This window comes from Stegodyphus dumicola, chromosome 2, assembly GCF_044657685.1.
Source record: "Stegodyphus dumicola isolate Sdum_Otavi_A_Nest chromosome 2, ASM4465768v1".
Lineage (NCBI taxonomy): Eukaryota > Metazoa > Arthropoda > Arachnida > Araneae > Eresidae > Stegodyphus > Stegodyphus dumicola.
In genome coordinates this window covers 56935665-56961617 of record NC_140769.1, presented here as the reverse complement: position 1 = coordinate 56961617, position 25953 = coordinate 56935665, and the positions used below count along the sequence as shown (strand labels likewise).

At 32.6% G+C, this 25953-nt stretch overlaps 1 protein-coding gene across 6 annotated transcripts in view; it reads right to left on the bottom strand.

Moving 5' to 3' along the window:
• Gmppb (GDP-mannose pyrophosphorylase B) overlaps positions 1-25953 on the bottom strand; it is a 121220-nt gene that overhangs the window by 79462 nt on the left and 15805 nt on the right. For all 6 annotated transcript variants that reach the window (XM_085810676.1, XM_035366400.2, XM_035366398.2 and 3 more), the window contains exons 6-7: positions 20237-20443; positions 11150-11332 (exon numbers count right to left, since the gene is read on the bottom strand). In XM_085810676.1, the coding sequence (XP_085666802.1) occupies positions 11150-11332; positions 20237-20443 (390 nt within the window). The remainder of the gene's footprint in view (positions 1-11149; positions 11333-20236; positions 20444-25953) is intronic.

Genomic DNA, 25953 nt, shown 5'->3' with positions numbered 1-25953 from the left:
TGCATGAAATTTCTATATGTTAGGTAAAAAAATATAATAAACAATGATTTGAAGAAGAATTTTTTTTTAATTAGTTTACAAGTTATATGGTGTTCCAAAAATGGAACACTGGCAAAACCATTGCTATAATGTTACAATATATAAAATCGTGGGTTTCCTCTAAAAATGTGGTTATTCCCATTACTCGGTATAGTAATTGGAAGAACACTTAACATGTAAAGCCACATCACATTTTCCACATCGAAAAATGGTGTTTTTATGACATTGAGCACAGCGAGTTTGCTTTCCTTGCTTTATAATCCTATGATTTATGCCATCATAGCGTGAATCAATGTTTCGCTTCTGAGAGGGTTTTCCTTTCCTGCCAGGTTCTGCAGGATGACCATGAGTCTCAAGATAATGGCATGCTACACGATGATGGTATTCTAAAAGATCCATTGGTTTTGCATCATAAGTTTTGTGTAATTGCCAAGCATTTTGTAAGGCCAATTCGAAACAGAACAACAGTGGACTTGAATACCATTTCTTTCCACAAATTGATGCTCTATATTTGTCAATGTTTTCGTCTGCTCTATCCACACCTCCCATAAATTGGTCATATACTTTTATCATGTTTGGCTGCTGAACTTGGATTTCTTTTTTTTTTTTTTTTTTTTTTTGTTTTTTTTTTGTTCTTGTGAATAACGATTTACAAGACACAATGGAATTACACCAGCATCAGATGATGCAACAGTCACAACACTGTTGTCATGCCGTTTACAGACAATATTGCCTTTGCCATCAACTCGATAATCGAATGAGCCTTTTTCCATTTTCTTTGGGCAACATCTGATTGCAATGGTGGTTTATCAATACGACCTTTTCTAACTGTGCCTGTGGCCTGATGACGCATTGAACCGAGTTTATCAAGCAGGGCAATACTTGTGAAAAAATTATCAAAAACAAAATCATATTGCCAGCGGTGCTCCTCTGTTAGTGCATCCGTAAACCATAAGAGAACAGAAGCACCAACACCATACTCCTCATATTTGTTTGCCAGATTTTTACCTTGATAGGGTTCGAACCAACAAATGTAACCTAGACGAGTTGCTGCACACCAAAACTTGTATCCAAAACGAATAGGCTTTCCTCTTATAAATTGTTTGCATCCGTGTTGACCAAAGTAAGGAACCATGGATTCATCAATGCTGAAATGTGTTTCATTCGGAACAAACTTCATGCACAGCTCATTTAGTTTGTTTATAAGAGGTCGTAATTTAGCAAACTTGTCAAGTGGGTCTAAATTTGCATTGTCTGCAACATGGAGATTTGAAAATATTGTTTCAAAGCGGTCACGTCTCATGGCCCTACTAACAAGGGCATTTTGTGAATCGGTTCTTTGTTCCCAGAACATGTGCCGTCTAGGAACTGAGACATATCCATTCAGAAATATAATCCCCAGGAAACATTTCAATTCAGAGTTTGTCAAGCTTAGGTTTACACCCTTAGTTGAAGCATATACACTGGTGTGCAAAAATTAAGGACGAGACGGTTTTTCAATATAACTTTGTACAAAAGCTTTTCAAATCAACGCATTTAATACCGTACGATCCCCAATACGTAAGGACATGAGTAATGTAAGCAACACTTACTAAAAGAGAAATCAGAGGGATAAAAAGAAGCTTTATTGAAAAAGTAGCATGCAGCGCAATGTGACTGAAGGCCGAAACATCCCTGTGATGGGTGTCCAGCAAGAAACATCCGGTCTTTAGTAGGGGATATGATCTCCCCTGACTGCTAGGCAGGTTTCACAGTGTCTGTCCATGCTGAGAATGAGGGTGTCAATGAGTTGTTGAGGCATTGGTGCCCATTCATCTTGCAGCGCCAACCGAAGCTCCGGAATCGTTACTGGTGGTAAGGTACGAGCTGCCAAGCGTCTGCCTAGAAAATCCCATACATGCTCGATGGGATTGAGATCCGGAGATCGTGCCGGCCAATCCATACATTCAATATCCTCACTCTCTAAGAGCTCTTCGGCAGCTACTGTGTGATGACATGGTGCATTGTCGTCCATGAAAAGGAACTGCGGACCCATAGCGCCTCTAAAAAGATGCACATATGGAAGAAGAATCTTGTTACAATAACGGATCCCGTTGACTGAATCTGCGTTGAAGATGTGAAGGTCTGTACGACTACCAAGCATGATGCCTCACCAAACAAGAACACCGCCACCTCCATACCTGTCCCTTCAATGATGTTCGAGGGATGATTGCGGCTTCCCCGCTCTTTCCAGATGAGTATGCGATGAGAATCGCTACTCAGACTGAATCTGCTCTCATCTGTAAAGAGTACTCGACCCCATTCATTGTCTCTCCAATTCCGGTGTTCCCGGCACCACAGAGAACGCCTTCTCCGATGGGCAGGCGTTAGAGGTACACACCGTACAGGGCGGCATGCAAACAGACCACCACCGTGCAGTCTTCTGGCCACGGTAAAACGCGATATCGGTCGTCCAGTCGCCTGTGTCGTGTGTCTAGCGATTTCTCCCGCTGTCTGCCGCCTGTTTCTTCTGGCCTGTAAGGCAATATACCGGTCATCTGCGGGTGTGGTTCCTCGTGGAAGACCACTACTAAACCCCTGGATAGCTGTTCCTGTAGTTTGAAATTGCCTCCAAAGTCGTGAAACGATGCTGTGAGCAATTCCGAACTCTGCAGCCACACTTGTCACACTGCAGCCTTCCTCCAACTTCCCAATGATTCGACCTTGGGTAAAAGCATCCAGATGTCGTCTAACAGATGGATTATTCGCCATTTCTCGCTGAGGCAGCAACTCGGTGTGATTTTAACTGCTATACGGCGTTCAATCTCTTTGCCAGAAATACTGATCTTACACCGACAACATGCTTTATACTACTCAGACACTCCACCATTAGGTCTACCTGCATATCTGTGCATGTGCTACCGTACATCACCTTACTTAATCTCCTGATTGGTCTTTCTGTCCGCTCTGCCTCTTCGTTCAGCTCATATGCTAATTTTTTGACTTCGTCCTTAATTTTTGCACACCAGTGTACATTTGAGTATGTTACAATGAGTTCCATGACATCGTCATTTAGAAAAACAATATATTCTGTAGGAGTTCTTACTTTGGTAATTGGTAACTGAGTAATTCTTCCTGATATGGGTTGGACATTTAGATCTGCTTTCTCCCATTTTCGTACAACTTTTTCGAGCTTTTTCTTCTTTGTTAGAGGTGATTGTTGCAAAGTAGAAGAAGTTGATGGAACCCCATCTGCAGGAGAATCAAATTTAGGGAAATATGAAGGATCATCTGGATCAGAGTCAGCATCAAAAGAACCATCCCAAACAAGATAAGCAGGTGCACGCAGCAAAGAACCAGGCAGATTATTTATTGTTCCCCCATTTTCCTCACCGGAGTCCTCATCAGAAACAGATGCTGTAGCATTTTAGGTAGTTTTAGGATTATGACACTTGCTTCTATGTTGTCACACGTCTCTAAAAGATCAGTTAACTCATGTAAGGCTATTTCGGACATCTTGTGTCTTGGAAAACTATTTCAACTAAAAACATATGAAGAGAAAATATATGAGTTCTTGTGGTAGTGGTTTTGCCTAGAGTTCAAAAATGGAACACTGGAAATTTCAAGCCCATAACTAATTCAAAACTATTAGCTTTTCTATTTTCTTTTTGCAGTAATAAAGGGTAACTAATTGAATAATTACACAATTTTTTTTACAATTTTAAAGTATAATGTGACAGAGTTATAGTTACCTGTTTATAGATGAATCTACAAAAACCTTGATGAAAATGAAGACCAAAATTTCACAACATCACAGCAGCCAAATATCTGCAGGAGTGACAAACTCTGTGTTCTAAGCAAAACCATATGTCCTTACAAACGGGCTGACGTCACAAATCAAACCATGTGTGCGACCTTGAACCTGTGATCTAAAAATAACTTTTATGTGAGGGGGGTTTCAAAAATGGAACAGTAGGCATAAATGGGATATGTGCTGAATCTTCTCTTGACTACAGTAATCTTCAAAGTAGAATAGAAGAGAAACACACCAATGTGACAATCAAAATCGCAATAACAAACTTGTATTTAGCGTACATATATTAAAATACTCAATCGGTTTTGAGGGCAGCTAAAGATCCCTCCTCATCAGGAGAATGAAATTACTAGAATCTCCAAAGTCTTCAGAGGTAAAAGCCGTACCCTTTTCCCTTATTATTCTCAAAGGATTACCGAAAGTTGATTGTTGCAGTTTCAGCTTCTGCAATGCCTCTTGAGCTGAAATAGACTTTACTGGATAGAGCCACATGAACTTTGTAAATTCGTCAACCATGATTAAGATATGATTGTAGTTCTTATTTGTCGAAGGTAATGGTCCTATGAAATCAATTTGAAAAGTGCTCAAAGAATACTATCTTTAGGTATGGGATCCAGCAACCCTTCGCCCTTACCTCATTTTCTGTTGCACAAAATACACTCTACACAATTTGAGATAACTTGTTCAATTTGTTTTCTAAGGTTAGGAACATAAAAACCCATTTTCAGCAGATTTTCTGTTTTAGACACTGCGAAGCGTCCCTTGTTGTGGATACCACGTATGATTTCTAATTCCAATGCTTTGGGTAACACAAGTAACTCGCAACCCCTATCAAATTTGTATAATATACCATTCTTCAAAAGGAAATCTTTCTTTAGTCCTTGCTCGACTAAGGATTTTAGCAAATGAAGACGTTCATCACTTTTTTGCACAGCTGCAACTTTGGCTGTGACTTCTCCCTGAGAATAGGTAACCATCATAACTACATTTCTGCTCAATGCATCCACATGCTTCATTTGCTGCCCAGATCTGTGTATAATTTCATAGTCAAATTCTTCGAGAAGTAACGTCCATCTCACCACTTTAGGAGTTAAATCTTTCTTGAACATAGTCTTCTGGAAGTCATCACAATCAGCAATTATTTTGACCTTAGATCCTAAATGGTAATTCCTGAATTTTTTTAGAGCTTCCACTATAGCTAAAACATCAAGCTCATAACTAGATAGCTTCTCTTGTTGGAGACTAGTTTTTTTAATCATGAAGTAAATAAGGTGTAACCATCCATCATCTGATTTTTGTAGCAATACAGCGCCGAAACCATGACTGCTTGCGCCTGTATGCAATTCTAATGGTGCTCCTTGTTTGAAAATATGAAGAACAGGACTAAAAGCTCTTTCAATTTGTTAAATGGCTCTTTTTGCTTGGGCCCAAATTTGAATTCTGCTATGTTATGAAAAAGATCACTTAGTGGTTTTGCTATTTTTGAATAGTTGGCAATAAATTTCCTAAAATACCCAGTAAGACCCAAGAAGCTCTGAATCTGCTTAAGGTTTTTGAGCTCCGGGAAATTTTGAACAGCCCTGGTTTTTACAGATGCGGGACAAATTGTACTATCCTCAATAATATACCCAAGAAATTCTATTTTCTTTCAAAAATTGGCATTTCTTAAAATTGATCTCTAAACTGTATTCTTTGGTTACTTCTAAAATGTGTCTCCTTTTCCAAACTTTCTTTCTCGTTTCATGCTGGGATAATAAAATCATCCATGTAAGTAACAACAGTGTCATTCTAAACTAAATCTCTAAACACATTATAAATAAATCTTTGGAACACACTAGGTGACATGCACAAACCAAAAGGTGCTCTTAGGAACTCGTACAGATCTGCATGTGTAATGAATGCCAAATATTTAGTGCGATTTTCCTCCACCGGAACATGAAAAAAAAACATTTTTTAAGTCTGATGTCGAAAAAAAACCTTTGCTTCACCCAAATGATCTAAAACCTCTTCTACTTGTGCCATGGGAAAATAATCCTTAACTATTTTTTTATATAATTGCCGGAAGTCAACACAAATTCATGTCTTACCACATTTTTTTTTTTTTTTTTTTTTTTACACAAAACGATATTGGCGAAGCATATTCTAAACAAGATGGCTTTATAATTCCATCCTTTAACCACTCCTCTATTTGGTCATCAACAATTTTTTCGTCAGTAAAAGAAATTTTCCTCGAGTGCTGTGAAATTGGAATTTCATGTTTTAATATTACTTTCATTTTTAAGTCTTTACTGTGCAGCTTTTCTAGTGGTTTATACTCTTTAATAAGAGTGGAAACAGTATTTCATAATCCTGTATCCCTAATGTGCGATAAATCTATTTCGCTGTCTCCCTCAATGCCTGCAGAAATAAAACACAAAAAATTCCTTTTCGAAGATCTGGAATCATTTTCATATTGCGTAATCATCACCTGATCACTGCAGGTGCCAGCGAACCTTTTCAGAAATAACGGTGGCAAAATACAGTCTGTTATCAGCTCAAAACCATCACTGCCTCTAGTTCAATTTGTTTTCCGCTTTCGCATAAAGAAAAAATAAACTTGGCCGTTTCCACTTTAACCATGTGACCTAAAGAACTTTTGATTTCTATTAATCCAGATGCTGGTTTATCTGGAAAAATATATTTCTTTACAACTATCAATTCACTCCCAGAATCTATTAAACATTTTATTTTCTTACCATCATTCAAGAATTCAATAAATTCTAACTGATTCCTAACTCCATTACCCAACCCAATCTTTAACTCAGATAACTTTTTTTTTAGACAAACTTTCCTCCTTTTCGAAAAGCTTGGGGCAATTTCTTGCAAAATGAAACAACTCACCCTTACTCTCGCATACATAGCAAATACGTTCTATTTTACTACTATTCTGATTTACAAGCTTATACCCTTAATCCTTGGAATTGCTCTGTGCTTTTCTCAGAATGCTTTTGGAAAAAATTCAGCTTTTTATTTTCTGGAGTTTTGATTCACATGTTACTGGTATCAGCTAAAGACTTATCCCTGGATGAATAAAATAAATCACATTCTCATCCCAATTGATTAGGTGGGAACAAACTTTGGCCCTACCGAACACTAGTATGTTCCTTTGTTTTAGAATCGTTTTATACAACTTAGATACAATAAGATCATACAATTTCTTAAACCTAAATTGACAATTTGCCTAAATTGATCAATGTTGCACTTTTATAAATTGCTGCTTTTTTTTTTTTTTTTTTTTTTTCCCCCCCCATATACTCAGCTTCAAATGATGAAAATTAGCCCATGCTTGAATATTCTGCAATATCCATTTGTTTGGGAAACATTACAGGGCTTCAATTCCATTCCTAGGTGAATCTCCAAAGCTCATACAAGAGGTGATTTTAGAAGGTTTAAATAATGTATTTTAACACTAACTATCATTTGCACTAACAAAAACATTTTGCAGGACTAAACACACATGTCTATAAAAACGTAATGATCAAAATATGCACAAGTTGTTTGATGATGGAAGAGCAAACTCTTAGGTATCAATCTTTAAACTTAAGCAGGATCAACCTGGGTTAAGGTATCAGTTAGTATGTAAGCATAAAAACTGCTATTAAGAATATCCAAACAGCTAAAATAATTAATATAATAAAACTGCTGCAAAACAAAAGAAAAATTAATAAATTAAACCTCTGCACTCTGAAAACAATTTCTGATATGATCTTTCAGCAACTTCCAGTCATTTTACTATAAGGTACCAGCTACTCCAGGAGCGATGGTGAATGTGTGCCCTTTTTTTTTTTTCCCATAACTGTTTTTCTAACCCATTTTAAGGTGAGGAATACATTGAGAAAAGGCCTGATTGGAAGAAGCTCAGTCCTGTAACAGCATATATATATATATATATAAAGTTATTTCTAAATGCTGTCGTATCACAACAGTGGAGTTACCAGTTTTCATCAGGACTTCGGCGATTCCAGATTTAGGATTTTTCCAGATATTAGACCATCAGTTTAAATCTAGTAAGATGACATGTAGAAATTATAAAATTAAAAATATGAAATCGTGATTTATAAAATAATGAAGCATTTATGATATAAAGGGTATCAAAATTTACAAAAAAAAAAAAAAAAAAAAGTTTAATATTTATTTGCTTACTTTATTAAACATATCTTGGAATATAAATTGTTTAAGTTGCTTCATTTTTTGTGCTAATATTTTCTCTTCAATTCTATAGACAAATATAATTTCTTGTTCAGTTCCAAAGTTCCACTACTGAAGTCCTGTAGCTGTTGTGTCAAGAATTCCGACTAACTTGTTAATCGAAACTTTTTCATTTTAATAACCTCTCTGTAACTTTCTTCATTATCGGGAGCGGTATTTTCTAGATCTAGAACCACACTACAGATTTTGCCATCTGTTAATTGACTGATGATTGGAGCATTGTCATTGCAATGTAAAGCTTCTGTTATATCACCTTCATTTATTAGCACTTCTCCCCATTTCTTTACAAAATCCATTAATTGGAAAATTCCACCTGTGGTTTGTGATATCTGAAAGCCTTCAAATTCAAGGCTTATCATCTTCATCATCCTCACCACGAAATATGGTAGCTGGCCATAAATTACGTCAAGCACTTTTTAAAGTATCCGGATTTTTTAAACACCCTTCCACGACCTTGCGATACTCCACACAGCAGATTTTATGCTAAAATATTTTTTAAATTCTTGAACAGTTGTGCCATTATTCAAGAAATTTAACATGGATTTTAGAAATACTACAATACTTTATATTTGTATTTCAGCACCCGCACTATTTCAATATTCATAGGCTGAATGATGGATGTACAGTTTGGAAGAAAGAATAACATGGATACATTATCTTTCATTAAAACTTTAAATGAAATATGAACCGAACAGTTATTTACAATCAAGACAATTTTTGTGTCATCAGGTAAAATGAACCGAGTTCAAATTTTGCCGAGCCTCGAGTATGAAATGATTTTCAAACCAATCATACAACACTTGTGTTATCTATGCTCTTTTATTTGCATGATATACAACGGGAAAACCTTTACTCCTTTAAATGTTTGAGGTCACACAGATAAGTTTAAACTTGTGCGTTCCTGGAGCATTTGTACAATTTAAAATTGTTAGTCTGGCTTTAGAATCTTTGATGCTAGTTGGAGCCTTTCCTGTAGAGGTTGCCAAGGCATTTCACGGTACATACTGCCAGAAAATACCAGTTTCATAAACGTTTTAAATTTTTCATCGAGATAACATTTCACTATTGATGAGTTCATCTGTAAATAGTTCAGCAGCTGAAGGATTTTCACCTGAAATTTTGAACTGCATCATACCGGTTTTTAAAATTTCGTCTGTCAAATATGTGCACTCAGTTTTTAAGTTTATTTTTTCAGCCATTAGCATTGGATCTGTCAGTGGCACACCCTTGCTGCGTCTCTGTATGACCATTCAATCATCACTTTGTTGTGATCATCACTTAGCATAGCGAATAATTTTTCTATTATTCATTGCTAGTGGGGTGTCAGACTCCACAAAAAATTCATAAAATTCCTTTTTCCGTTTTGTCATATACGGTTGACTTTCCAATGGTATACTCCTTGCATAATTTTGAGAGGGATATCCATTTTTACCTATATCCATTTTTTGTATATATATATATATATTTATAACCTATATCGTAGATGCTGTTGCAGCTCCAGAATTAGAAACTCTTTTTGATATAATCAAAAGTTCAGACTTTAATTTTCATACAATTGTTGTAATTATAACAGCCTGCAAAATATAATAAGCTCGATCAAATCAGAAAATTAAGAAACAGCACAATCTGGTATATTAATTGAAATCCTTTGGAAACAGTAAAGTATAGTTTTAGCTTAGCTTAACAGCATCTGCTGTACATTATCGGCTATGTAGCATGAGACTGGCGATGAAAGACAAAATGTTCCGTTAAATTTTGTCTTGCTTCTGTTGCGCACTGACAAAACTAAGTCTAAATTGTATTAATTTAGCTATTTATTATACTTGCGTCTAATTCTTGCATATGCTTAAAGCTTATCTGAGTCCTGAATAAATAATTCCCACATACACTTAAGCTTACTGAGGGCTGGCGTTAGATATTTTGCCACCTGATGCAGTCTCTGTGGATCCTAAATTCTGCTATTAAGCGCCTTCCTAAGTTCTAAATTTTTGTCGTCCCTCAATTTTGGGTTCCAGTGCTTTCCCTAAATTCTAAAATTTTTATCATCCCTTAATTTTGTTACTCTGTGCTTCTCTAAATGCCAAAAATTTTGTCTTCCCTAAGTTCTGCTGCCCAGTGCAGCCATACGAACTCTGATGTCAGTTCTGGTTTTATGTGAATAATAAATCAGTTACTCCTAATTCAAATAGCACTAAATGTACTCTTTTGGCCTATAAGTATCATTAACAAAATCTAGTTTTACATATGGAAAGTAATTTTTGTTAAATTTTTTTCCATCAACATTTAGCACATTTAACTTAAATCTGTAATCATCGCCAAACGTAATGTCAACATAAAGCTTTTCATACTCTTTGTTATTCAAATACTAAAATAAAAAAAAATTTAGGCATTGCTTCATGAGTCATTACTCAAATTGTCATGTGTTGATAAGCATACAGTGACGAAAGCAAAATATAGTAAATAATGATATGCCACATTGCCAACAGGTATATAAAATATTAGTCGTAAAATAAACAATATTTCTATGTAGAATGTTTCGGTTTGACATGTACACAAGGAGATACACAGTTATGGAACCAAATTATTGATTACACATATTTATGCTAAAATGATTGTTTCTTCAATAACAAGGTATTTTATTTAGTGCCAAAGTGAAATTAAGAAACAGGATTCTCTATATTTTCTTATGGGGAAAAAAATCAATTGCGTATGCATAAAGCATTAAAAAAAAAAGTTGTTGGTGGCTTTAAGGTTTGAATTCCGGATAGAATTCCAAGTCTGAATTCTGAATTAGATCATTCCGGATATTGGACGCCCGGATCACGGACTTTGTACAGTACTACAATTGTTACAGGGACAACGGAGTTTTCAACTTATCTTTCAATGTCATCACAGCAGTGACAACAGAGTTATTAAATTATCCTTTAGTGTCAATGCAGCGGTGACTACATAGGACAAAAAGTTAAACTAACAAAAACACAGAAATAGCTCTGCATGACCTAGAACAATTGCTATATTTATACAACTTTGGCCAAAAAAATTAAAATATTAAATTTTGCACACACTTACCCAACGACCAACTACACATTTCCATCCAATTATACAAGATTCTAACCAAGAATGTGACTGTATACGAGCATTTTTTAGTAGAGTACATCTCTTAATACACACTCCATCTTCAATGACAACGCCAGGCCCTATAACTACATTTGGTCCAATGCGGCAGTTTTCACCTATCTGTGCACTAGGATGCTGAAATTGAGAAAAATGTATGCTTGATTATTTTATTATAACACATTAAATCACATTTTAGACAAAAGTGATAATCAAAGACCATTATAATTTATATGCTTTTAAGAAAAAATTTGATAATATTCATAGAATTTGTAAATCAATTTAAAAAACAACCTCTTTACTAGACATACCTTAGAAACCATGCAGGAATTATGTAAAAGTGGCAATTTGCAGCTTTCATCTATATGCTCAAATGTGCAGCTACATCTTAAAAATGGTTTCAGGGTTCATAAACAGTTCTACACATGTAAATTAAGTACTTTTAAGGACCATCAATTTTTAAAAAATCTGAAAGCCTTCAGATTTTACATTACGCTCAAAGGTTTTTTTTTTTTTTTTTTTTTTTTTAACGTTTTGTGTGTTACCTTTATTTATTAAATATCATCTTTGCTCTTAAACCATAAAATTCAATTCAAAAGCAATATTGCAAAATAATTTTAAAATGAGCACATCTTTAAGAATATCTGATACACGGTCTCGCGTGCTGGAGATAAAAAGTTTTAAAATATGTCTGTTTAATAAATTAAATAAATGCCTGTTTAAAATTTTTTATGACTACTTTGTTTTCTTTAATTATACACCCCCGAAAAATTGTGCCTTCTGATCAAGTGGCTAGCCGTAACTTTTTTTCTTTTTTTCATTTGAAAACATACAGACTCTCCCATGCACCATAGATGTGCAACACGGGGCTTACAGAAGTAAATTAACTAAAACATTAAAAGTTACGTGCATAAATAAAACGCACAAAAGCACAGAACAGTAGACTGAAAATTGTATTTTTATTTTGAAAATTGTATTTTTATTTGTTTATTTTACATGTGTATATGAATGTGTGTGAAAATGAAAAACATCATTGTGAAGTTCAGCAAAAACCATTTTTAATGTTATATGCGTAAGACTAATTACACGTATGTTTCAATATTAAAAAAGTCGGGGATGTTATTTAATCAAAGTATAAATTATTTTTATAGTTATAAATAAATATTTTTTAGCCTCTTCTGTTCTTGATATAACATGTAAAGCAATATCTTTCAGAACTTAGGTATGTTCACTAAAAAAGAGGAGATTTCCTTTCGTTAATTGTTATTATTTTAAATCAGATTAAATGTCAGTATTAAGAAATGTGTGAAAGAAATCAGAATCTTCACTCTCAATTTCTTTCATTTTAAAGAAAGATTTTTCTATTTATATCTCATAACCCTCCTCCAATTTCTCAATGTGATATTGTAGAGACAGGCTACATTCTTGCATGAAAGCACACATCTGCCTACAGATCCTAACCCATGGCACTTGGACTTTATCTTTGAATAACTATGATCAGTGATTTAACATTTCTTCTAATACTACTCCTGGATTTTCCAAACCCAAGTTTAAACTATATTTGAAGAAGCCTGTGACATATTTATGAATATAATTTTACTCTCAGAATAAGATCTTCTTTAAATCCATCTTGTCATGAATATGAAGAATATAGCTCACTAAAATAACTGCTTAATATGACAATTATAAATTACAAATAAAATTTAAATGTTAGAATATGCACTGTTGTTAGCTATTAAAGAACGTATTGTTGTTATCATAATAGATGTGCAAATAAAATAATTTCAACAAGAATACACAAACTTAATTACCATAGTTAAACTTACTTTTAACATTTCATTGAAACACAATCACAATGAAAACTATGAGATACACTGATATTCAAGTAAATTAAATGAAACTAAGCACACATTATAAAATTTTCAAAACTAAAATATATACTACTATTTTACTTTTGTAAGAGATAGATGCATGTCTGGAAATTTTTGTTAAATGAAAATAAATGATTAAATCTCTAATGTTCTACCAACAGAACAAAAATGTTTTTCATCTAATATAGTACATAATACATACAAGAATAAGTACATAATACATACAGAGCATAATACATACAAGCTATAATGTGTATTAGCTTATTTCAACAAATGCTCTTCTCCTTTGAAATTGACAGAACTAACATCAATGAAAGGTTGATTTTTGCTACATTTTATATTTGTGTGTTAATTCCAAGAAGGGAATTAACATACAATATAAAATTTTATGTTTTATTCAAGTTGGCTCAATCTAAAATGAATTAGTTCTTATTATTGATTGAATGTAGAGATAATTTAATTTGCCATTCTCCTTTTTTTATTAATTATGTATTGCTACACAAAATTTCAGAGTGCATTCATATTTTTTGAAAAAAAAAATCTGTTTCAAATTTTTGACTGAATCCAAGAATGTTTATTTGGTAGTGTACCGTTGTATAATATTTCTGAATTTGAATCATACCTTACTTTAGAAACTCTCGTTCCTGAATACCTTGTAGGAAAAAATCTTAAAAACTGTTGAAATATTTCATTCTAAAGAAAAGCGATTAAGAACTTTTGCACTAATTTAATAAAGATAAAATTATTCAGAACATAGCACTATAACTACATGTTTTTCATTTAATCACCTGCATCAAGTATCTACTACAAACGAAGTTGCTACAATTTTTCTTTTCTCAGGATATGAAATTCACGTAGAGAAAACTACTTTTGGGAAATTTTGGGGGTGAAAAAAATTATTTAAATTTGATACAGTTTTTATATAATAAATTTTTGCATGGAATGTGTTGTACGTTCTTCTTTATCTAAAAATTGATTCAATATGCATTCTTCAAGTTGCAGAATTTTTCAAAATAAGATGAACACTGGCAACTATAAGAGTGGGAGTACTTCAATAAAATGAATTTAACTTTTTCTGTACCTCTTGGAGAGAAAATACTGCAATCAAATTGTTATGCATTGAGCTATTAAAAAATTCCACCCATTTCTTTCAAATTTTTCAACTGATACTGTTTAGTCAATTAACACAAAAGGCATGAGGGCAGTAAGTATTCAGTAGATACAGTAGTAAAATACAGAAGAATTCTAGTAATTCGTGACTTCGTAATCCATTAATGACTATTACTACACTCATTTTTGGAAGTAAAAAAATTGATTTTCAGAAAATTCAGTATGATAAATTTAACAGTATTTATTTTTTAATACAAATATACAAAAATAAAACAGTAAACAAAGTAAAATTCTAACAAAAGTACACAATATTTACAGTGCATTCTGATTAAAGAAGCTAATTTATTTCATTATTGGTTATTCAACATCTTTAGCATAACTTTTAATGTAACTGCAGATCATGACTTTGAAATTTTTTATTTTAGATAAATCATCACTCTTTAGTGCACATTTCATTGCAGTCTATATGGTTAACATGTGTAAAGTATTTATTTATCCACAAGTTCCCAGATGCTGAGTTTCAAATGAAATGCACTTTGCAATTTATTTGTTTACATTCCTCACAGTGTAGGAAAATTTGCTTACATAGCCAGTGGTTATCAATTTCATAGACTTGCAAGGCATTAAAAATCAGAACTTGGTAATAACAAAAATCTGGTTAAAAAATAAAAATTTTCTTTTAATAAATCAAAAATTCCAATTCTAGCACTTCTTGTAAACTGCTAGTGGTGTTATAAATTCAACAGCATACATGCAGAATGTGTTTAGAAGAAAGATTCAATTTAGGAAAAACCACAATATTCATGCTCTGTAAACAATGAACACTGTAAAAAAAGGGGGAGCTGGCTGCATAGGTGTTTTTGTGGTTTTCCCCATGTGTATTATGTTAATATGAGACAGTTTCCCTTAGAAAGTACTCCACAAAACATCCCTCCATTCTGTGTAATGCCTTGAACACGTAAATAATAATAATAAATAAGTATTACGCCATACATTAAAAAAAATTCTCCAAATCTTTAAATTTTTGGGGGGGTGCTATTATTTCCATACAGCGATGTGTTTACAGTTAAAAAAACATCACAGAATTGCAGAGATATATCATCATGCAAATTTCAGCAAGTTCGGTTACCTACCAAACGCATCTCCTCATTGTTCCCTTTAGAGATTTTGTGTTAAACTTATGTGTTTCTGAAGAAATTTTATTGCAGTTTCTTTCCCTGCCGGAAAACTCCACAAGTGCATTTTTTTAAATTTTAAGGTATAAAATATCACAATTTGTTTATAAAAGCCAGAATACAACAAAAAGTAAACATGTGAATATGATGATGTTGTTCAACTGAGGGATTGTTATCAGCATGGTTGCCTGAGTTAGTTTGGTAGTTTGGCACATTCTGAAAATTTGCAGACTTCTAATAACGTGGCTGCAATAACACATATGTACCCTAACAATTTTTTTCAAAAATATCATACATATTTTATAAGCATGTAAAATCAATAAAATGGATTTTGTGTAGTATATTAAATAATACAAAATAAATTAAGGGGACAAAAACAGTGACAGTACAACTGTAGGATTAAGGGAATTGTAAAAAGGGAAAATTATGCCCAACATGTGCCTTAGGATTAATGGCAATTTTCCTCACAGTACTTGAAAATCTGATTGAAGAAGCAAAAATTTCACATTGAAATAAGAGTAGGTGAAGTGTAAGATGTTAAATCACTAACACAATTATTTTACAATTTGTGATTTTAAATATTATCTATAAGAATTCAAATTCACCTTTTACACAAATGAAAATTAAAGATTTATTTTATTTACAATTAACCAAAGCAAATCTACAATTAAAGCTACATATGCAGCGAAAAGTACTGTTGGAGAATTATGAAATCATTAGTCAATATTATATCACTCATATAACATCAAAAATAAACATAAATTCACTTTCCTATACCATGACAAATTCCATTTCATCAGCCATACAGAATTTATCATATGGCTATGTGCCTCTTTTTAAAAAAAAAAAGAAAGAAAAAAGACTTGCACTTAACCCATTAGCCACTGGTGTTGCGTTGACGCAACGGTCAAAATAAATGCGTATATAAATATAACTACCTAAGATATTTTATACCAGCAGATGATTTTGTGTAGAGAATATTATGAAGATTATTTCTGTAAAAAAATATTTGCCTTCAACAATCATTTTGTTTATAATAATTAATCTCGTACTTTAAGCAAAATTTTCGACTGGGTATTTTCGTTGAAAATATTTAAGGAAAGAATCGCTGTTTTTGTGAGTGATCTATTTTTAGTCAAGGTCACCGTTTATCAGAACATTACATCAGTCAGATGTTTATATTTGTGTTGGGAAGGAAGAGAAAACAGGTGTTGCGCTGACGCAACGTCAGCAGGAAACGGGTAGTCAATCTCCTTTTCAGTCATTCCTTTCGATGTTCTGGGTCATGTTCTGGTTGTTTAAAAATGCCTAGAACGAGGTATCTTATATTAGAAGAAGCCCTTCAAAGACTTTTTGATGAAGAAACAGATGATGATAATGTTAATAATGACCAGAATGAAACTGATATTGTTCTTGTTCCCCCAGAAATTGCAGAATCTAGTGATGAAGAAGAAAGGAATGGCAATGTTTTAAATAATGATAATAATATTTTAACAATTGATACTGCTGGGGAAGTTGAAATTCACGTGAGAAGTAAGTTTCAGCCTTCTAAAAGCAGTTATAATCATACTAAAAAGTTTGAAAAGCAGAAGACTGAAATCTTGAAGTGGATAAAAAAGGAACTGTTAGTTATGTCTCAGGAAGAACATGAAGGAAGAGATAGAAAAGAAATTATAAAAGACAAAATACAAGGTAAAACTAGTGCACAGATTTTCGATTTTCGTTTTGGTTTAGACATTTACTCTCTTCTCGTTGCAAAATAAATATATACGCTCAGCGGAAAAAAAAGCACTCGGAATTTATTCATACTTGCCAACCTATGACACTCAAAAGTCAGGAGATTTTTTTAAGAAATCAGGAGATTTTTCACAATGTTAAAAAGACTTTTTAAATGATAAAAATATAAAATTTAATAATGAATTTTAATAATGAATTAACTTTAAATAGTAACTAATTCTTAAATGCAAGCAACACAAAAATACCTTACACATAAAAAACATTTTTATTACTTGCATCGTTTAAGGAAAAAAAAAGACACTTTAATTAGTTTTCGTACAAATGTTATAAACAGTGGCAGATTTTGCTTTCTTTAAGAAAGAAACTTCATAATTTTGTTCACAGCAATTGCCACGTAGGCCTGTTTTCGCTAATAAAAGTTTTTCGAATGTGTCACCACTAATATTAGATCTAAATTTAGTCCTCGTTTTCACAACACTGAGAATCCTCTCACATACTGCATTACTATAGGGAACCGTCAAGATGGTAACACAATTCTAGACAGTTCACTATATTTTACAATTCCATCGGCACCTTTCAGTTTTCCAATTAAACTCCACTGGGTCAATCCTAGCTGATTTTATAACTTCATCCAAGTTTTCTAATTGTAATGCAGCTGTTACAATTAGAAAACTTGAATAAAGACTTGGATGGATTGTTTCAATTTTTCCTTCCTTTTAGAACTCCTTTCAAGATAATAATAAATATCAACAATGTGTTCATCCACATTTATTGGTAAAGAAGCTGCCTTTTTTTCAGCTGCTAAATTTAAGAGGTGACAGGTGCACCTCATAATCTGAATTTTCCTTTCTTAAGATGCCTGCAACACCAATCTTCCAAGCCTACCAATACTGGTGCATTATCGGCACCAAGTGCTAAGCGATTATCCAGAGGGCCTGCATTTTCTTTTAAAGTTTTAATAATTAGCTGTGCTATATTAAAGCCTGTCAAATGTCCTTCTAAAGTAGGAACATAAAGTAAACTGCACTCAATTTCTGAAAACTCTGGATCAAAAAAAGAAACAACAATTGGATACAGTTTTGAATCGGTATTATTACTTCCATCCGTAGAAAGGCAGAATGGAGCTGTTTTAATGCAATCAATAACTGAAGATTTATTTTTCAAACCTATTTCTTTAGCAATTGATCCTGTTTTGATTCTTGCACCTTGAGTATTTTTTAGCGATTTCACTATCGGGAAACATTTTTCTAAATAAAGCTGCAGCGTGATCCGATGCATTCAGTGGCAGGTTGTGTCCAGTAAAAAGGCAGAGAACAGACATTCTGCATAATAACTTTTTGGTCCTTTGTTTCCGAAGAAAAATTTAATTTTTCGTTTTTCTAAAAACAACTCATGTTATCCTTGTGTTTTTGCGTACGTACATGTTTGAGAACATCAGCCCTTCCACCATGCGAAATCGAAAAATCGCAACGACGGGCGGTACACATCGCAAATTTATTACATTTCTTTGAGGAAATAATGGAAGGAAAGTCAACTGTGTACGATTTTTGAAACGTACACGAGTATTTCACTTTCTCGCAGACGTAACAAAAGATGATAATTTCTAAAACTATTTCCCTAAGGCACGTGTACTCACACAACTCTAGACAAAATGAACAAAATAACTAAAGCACGTCCAAATAACAACTTGCTTTGTCCTCATTGGCTAATATATGCCATCTGACACGCAATGGAGCTCCAAGCCCATTGGAGAACTGGAGAACGACATTTTCGACGTATAATACTCTCACTCACAAAGCAGAAGCTATCTGATTAGTAAGGTTTTGTTTTAGATATAATGTAGAATAATTCAATTGCTTTCAGACGTCCAAAAGCACTTTTTTTTTATTCATATAACAAAGTATTAAGCCAAGTTGCATAAAATTCGTGAGAAATTCTAAGAATAAGAAAAAGTCGGGAGAAATATACTGTAAATCGGGTTGGCGGGAGAGCGGTTGAAAATCGGGACTCTCCCGCTTAAATCGGGAGAGTTGGCAACTCTGTTTATTGCATCCTAAGCCTATATGAGAAGATTTATTGGAATATAATTGCTTACAGGATATCATTTTTTACCTCAAGAAATTATGTATTGGTCTTTTGATAAGGACATTTCTGTTCCTGTTGTACGAGAATCGACATCACGTTTGCAGTACAAGAATATGAAGCAGAATTTGCATTTGACAATAGTCAAATTGACAATACTGATAAATTATATGAGGTGAGACCGTATCTAAACTTACTAAATATCACCACTTTTTACTACTGGAAATATAAAGTCTCTTTTAGATTTCAGACGCCAGAATGCATTATTCCATTTACAAACTCCTATTGAGAATGTAGAATCAGCCAGAAATAGATATGGTATACATTTTATCGTAATGTCCATTAATAACAAAAGACTTTGTTGTAAAGAATACCATATCCAGACTGTTTACAGATGCAAAGTATGTAATGTAGCTTTACATCATGATTGTAATCAAGCTTTTCATGCTTGAATCTTTCAATTGAAATAATCTGTAATTGTAAAAGAAATACAATGTATATTTTAATATTAAATTAATTACAAGTAAAGTGATTTGTAGATTTATAAAACGTTATACAGCTAAAAAGTAATCCTGCGCTCCACTCAAAAGAAACATCACAGAGTACAATCCTACTCACTAAACATCTGTAGTCTTATTCCGCTGATGTTGTGCGAATGCAACACTCGCGTTTTCCACAGGTAAGAGCATTTTTTTTTTTTTTTTTTATTTTCAATGTAAATTTATGTTACAAATGCTTAATTTAATATTTATTATTATTTTCATGAGAAAAGAAACATTCCTTGTAGTTTTGGTGGTTAATGGGTTAAACTGGTCTATAACCTTGTTATCTGAAGATATTCTCTACAGTAAATAATTATGTGGCCTATATAAAATAAAATTAAATATATTCCTATAATAGTTAACAATGAATGTTAAACTTTTTTAAGATATTTTTTTATAAATTACATTGCATATGTAATCAAATGTGGTTTTAAAAATAGTCAACTTTTAAAAAACATCTTGTACAATCAAACAACTACCTTTTAATTCATTAAAAAGGAAAAGATTACTTATAAAATTACTTACTAACAACACATTTCCCACAACATAGCTGCCTTGATGCAAATATGAAGGATCTTTTTGCTTTAAATAATTCAAATAGAAGCACATCCCAGTCAGATAATCTTTTGGCTGTCCAACATCCATCCAAAATCCTTTTAATTCAAAAGCATAAAGGTGGCTTTCTGCAACCATTTCTGGAAAAACTTCTTTTTCTATAGATGTAGGTCTCAACTAAAGCAATGAGTTAGAATAAAACTTGTGCAATTAGGCTTAAAGAATGCAGCAAATATTATGCAAATAAATACAGACATTGTTGATATATTAAATTTTTCATTGTATATACAAAATTATTAAGAAAAAAATTCCTGATTTATAAGAGTATACTAAACGATTAGAGTTAAACTCAATGTGCACTGACAGAAGTATAGCCAGTCAACTGGGATTTGAGGACGCTGGGTGCTGAGCCCCACTTTGTTTAGCTCCATTCCAGTTTTGATAGAAAACTCCTCACCTACCCCCAGACAGATATGATAGTCTCTTGCACTTCTTTCTCTGTTGCAAAGCTCTTTAGAAGACTTTTGGCTTTAATGCATTTTAAATGACCTTATGTCACAAAGATATGATATATTTACAAACATACATGCCTCTTCTAGGATTTGAACCCAACGCTTAAGCTATGGCAGCCGACTCCCCAACAATGTCAACAAAACAGCTGTTATAAATAATTCTTAAGATGTGACAAATCTCTTAAAAGTTTCTAGATATCAGGTCAAAATATAAATGAGAAGCTTTCTAAGCATTAATAGCAAAGGACCTATTCTGTTCTTACTTAACGAGAAAGGACCAAGTCTTACCCTAAATTTCAAGACAGTTTCAGAAAAAATGCCTTACACTGAGGGACTCACATTGAAGGATTATTTAATTATGGCAAAGCACACGAGGGCTATATGCCTAAAGGAAGGGATGCTTTCATGGAAGACTTTCTAAGGTAAACTGGCTCGTATACACATTACACATGGGGAAAACCACGAAAACGCCAATGCAGCCAGCCCATTCATGGGATTCGAACTTCGGACCGAACTACCAGTGTTCAGTGCCTTTACCGCCCGGCTGCTGGTGGGCTCATATTGAAGGAAAACATTGGGTTACAAAAACAGTGGTAATAATTAAGATATTACAGAATAAAAGGCAAAATTCATTAGATGATAGCAAATTAAGCTCTAGAATTCTGGAGGTTAATATTTATACTAACAATTTCTTAATTTTGAAATCACATAAGTAATGCTACTTCTATAGCAAACAACTACTTGCATAAAAAAATCTAAGAACTAAAAATAATTTATGCCGAAAAAGTACTTATGCCGGTATTATATCATGCATTTTTTATTTATTTATTTTTTTTATTTTCTGATTATCCATACCCAGAGACATAGTTAGGTTGTCGCTGGTATGCTTAAAAATACAACAATTCTACCAAATTTTAAAACCATGGCTGTGGATAATCAGAAAGCACCAATTTTTTAAGCCAATACTTGCTTATATAAATCAGTTAAATGCCAGTATAATGTTATCAACACCACTACTGAAGATTAGAATTTTCACCTGAGTTTATGTTGTTTTCATAAGTGACACTGATAAAATGCAAATTTTCTTCCTCACTTAGGCTTACCAATGTCCATGATTATCCCAAACAGTTCTGGATTTTTAGTGCTGTCCAGGGTTTCAGAATTTTATGATTTACGGGGAATTTTTTTTTTAAATTTTAGATCAATATGCTCAATATCATACTTTTAAGCATTCTCTTAGGTGCATCTCAGATGACCTTGGAGTAAGTACTGATGACAATTTTGAAAGAAGCATGGCTGCCATTCTCACTGCAACTTTTACTTAGTCATTTGACAACACAGCAGGGACAGTGTTTACGTTGTTTCTGTGCATAAAGTAACTCGTTTACATGTTTTTGATCATTTTATATCTATTCATTTTATGTCTCATTTAGCAATGAAAATGTGTGTTTATTGTGATCTGCAACAAGAATATAACTTTTTGAAATTATAGTGATAATAACAATAAATGTGTTTAGTGCACAGTATGTACAAGGAGAATTTTCTGTTGCACATAAAGGAAAGGGTTATACTGAATACCAAGTGAAAAACATGTAAACATTGGAGTGCTATTAATGCTACTTTAAAAAAAAAAAAAAAAAAAATATCAGATTTGTAGCCAAAGATAGAAATAACAATAACAGTGATCTGGAGTGTGCTGCTAAAGAAACTACATTTTCATACAATGCTGCTAGAGACAAACTAAGTTTCAAAATATCAGACTGTACATCTAAACAGGTTAAAAAGTTCAATGACCCCCAAATTTTCATCTGTTAGAATCAAACCCAAGGCAGTTACTGTTAACATTGTTTCACCATTTATATTTGATAATGTGTTGTGTTCTTTGGGAAACATTAATTATGTAACAGTAATGATAGATAGTTCAAACAGAAGATCCAGACACAGAAAACTTCTTTCGACTGTTGTAAGATATTTCAGTGTGGAGAAGGAAATTCAAGTTAAAACTTCTAAATTTTGATTGAAGTGTCAGGTGAAATTGCTCAAATTTTGACTCAGCATCTTTTGCAATGAGTGAAAAAAGTGCAGACTTGAAGAAAAGTTGGTTTGTTATATTGCTGATAATACCAACAGTAATTTTAGAGGTGTGAAGAAAAAGGGGGGATAAAAATGTGTTCAGAAAAGTGCAAATTGATTTACATAGACCTATTTTAGGAACTGGTTGTTCAGCCCACACTGTACACAATTCAGTACAAACAGCATGTGATTTTCCACCCCTGAATAGAAGTTGTTATAAAAATTTATAAATATTTTCATATATATACAGTAATAGTAATGAAATTTAAAGAGTTCCGTGAATTGTGGAAAGAGATTACAAAAAAAGTATTATCTCACAACAGTACATGGTTCCTTAGTTTGTTACCTGCAATACAAAGAATTCTTTCCATTTTTAATGACCTAAAATTCTACTTATCTTGTGACAAATGCTCAAAATTATTGTTTGATATTTTGGAAAATATAAAATTTTTATGTGGTTATTTAATAATGTAATTCTGAATTTGGAAACTAATTCTGTCACAGCAATAGAAGCATTTCAGACATATCCTGAATCAATTTGTCAACTTCAGGAAAAAAAAAACCCACAAATTTAAACCATCTTTTGACAAAGAATTGTTATGCACTCTAAAAGAAAAAAAATGATAGACCAAAATTTTTCTCATACACAAACAATTTTTATAATTCTAGTATACAATACTTAAAAGTTGTGGTGAAAGTTAGTAAGATAATAAAGTTTGATAAATTTACAAACTGAAATTGCCTGGTCTGATTTAGAAGAAAGTGTGCAAGTTTTTAATGAAATTATAAAAAATTCCATAAATATTGACGATGTATTTAAAGAACATACATTGTTGAAAGAGATAATTCAAAACCAAAGGGTAGGTTCAGGTTCTGAAAAAGTACCAGATACTATTGAACAGAAGTGGAAAGCAATTTTCAAAATGTTTCGAAAGACTGATATTTCATTTTGCAATATTCTAAAATAGTTGAGTTTGTAATAGGACAACTTTCTTGTTGTGAATTTTATGATGTAATTAAGACAAACAAACCATTACTAAAAAAAAGTCATGTCTTGTGAATTTTATAATGTAATCAAAACACACAAACCAATTCTAAAAAAGTCATGTATAGCAAAAAATACAATTGAAAAAATTTAATTTAATGCTTCAGTAAACTGTTAAGACTTTTAAGTTTTTTTTTTTTTTTTTTTTTTTTTTTTTTTTTTTTTTTTTTTATTAAATATGTCCTGGGTTGAACCCCAAAAAAAATATAGTAAGCCTGTCCTTACTGCAATATATGGGCTAAAGGAAGAACATTATGAAGAACAATGACAGCATTCCTTTAGTTAAATACATCAAATCTTAAAGGATAATCAAGACTTTAATCAACTTTAATCAGAGAACAAACAGGTACAGGGCTCTGTTCATCAGGAGTGAAGAAAACTGCAAGACTGATTATGCAGAGTTCTTTACTCCTGATGAAGAGGGACCTGTACCTGTTTGCCCTCAAAATTGACTGAGATCTTGAATAAATCTATGGCAAACACAAGGTTGTTGCTTTGCTAATTACTTGTATTTTTCATATAAAATATATTTCTTAAACTAAATCTTATTAAATACTTTTTACAGCTTAGCTTTTTATTTGATATAATAAAATAAAAATTAAGGAAAAATAAGAAACAACTAAAAATGGGGATTTATTATGTAACTGAAAATTTTTTTTAAAAATTCCCCCTAATTTGTGAAAATAATTACAGAAATTTGTGTTGCAGTAAAATTACAATTCTAAGTTTCTGGGCTTGACCAATTTCTATCATCTACAGCAGTAGTCTTCAAACTTAGTCGATTCATGGAACCCTTAAAACTATAAAGCTTTTTCGGGGAACCTCATCCAACCCTTAGAAAAATATATTTAAAAATAATATTTAAAGCAGATTAATATATTATAGGTACATTCTATGAAGACATTTAAGGCAAAATATTGCATTTTTTATTAAAAAATTTTAACATAAATTTAATATAATCTACACATTAATAGTTTAACTATGCTCCAGAAATCACCTACCATTGCATTATATTTAGTGATTGGGATGTGCTTGCAAATTTCCCCCCCCCATAAACTGTCAGTCTGGCTCTTCATGTTACATGAAGTCACTTTCATATTCTGCATTTAATTTGTTCATTTATTTTGTTGCCACATATGTTGATAAAAATTTTTCACTTGAATATGTTGCTCCAAATGATATTAAAATGTTTTATATGAATATCAGAAATTTAGGAGCTGCTTCTGCTTAAATTTAGATTTTAGCATTGAATTCATTGAAATGTTGATAAATTGTTGTATTTCCTTCATTGGCAAGCCTTCATAGGCAAGATTTATCATAGTACTTGAACAGATTTTTCATCCAGTCATACTTAGTCTTCCCTTCTGTGAAATATTCTCTTATACATTTTTTCATTCGAAAGAGGTTCCCTATTACATAATTTATAATACTGTCATCAAAATGTAATTCATTTTCCATCACAAAACTGTTTAATTTTCCAAAGCACAGCATGCCATTCTCTTTGACATTTATCATATGTTGAATTTTTATTTTGACTAAACCCTAAGGTCTGACTGTTAGCTGACACTTAGTGAGACAGTTGGATTACAAGTACATTTAGTAGACAGCATGTTTAACCAATAAAACGTTGAGCCAACAGCACATTTAGCTGACAATGCATACATTTAGACAAAACATAGAACAATATTTTAGTAAAATTTGTCTATATTTCTCCGGCAAAAGGTCATTCCCAGAGTACACAATGAGATAGCCAATGGACAAATATCACATTTGTGTCTCTTTAATGTTAGACAGAGTGCAGATTTTAAGATTAAATGGAAAAGCAACCTGGTGTAAAGAACCAACAGCCAAAGTTGATGTAGATTTTGAAATTTATTTCGAGAGCAATACGACCGAGATCCTTCTACTTCAGAAGAGAGAAAGAAAATTTCTCCAGCAGGCAGAGTGAAACAGTTTTATAAGGAAAGTAATGAAAGCAGAAAGTGACAAAGAATGTAGCATAATCTATTTAGGAAAATAGTAATGAAATGCAAAAAAGCTAAGCTAACAGAATTTTA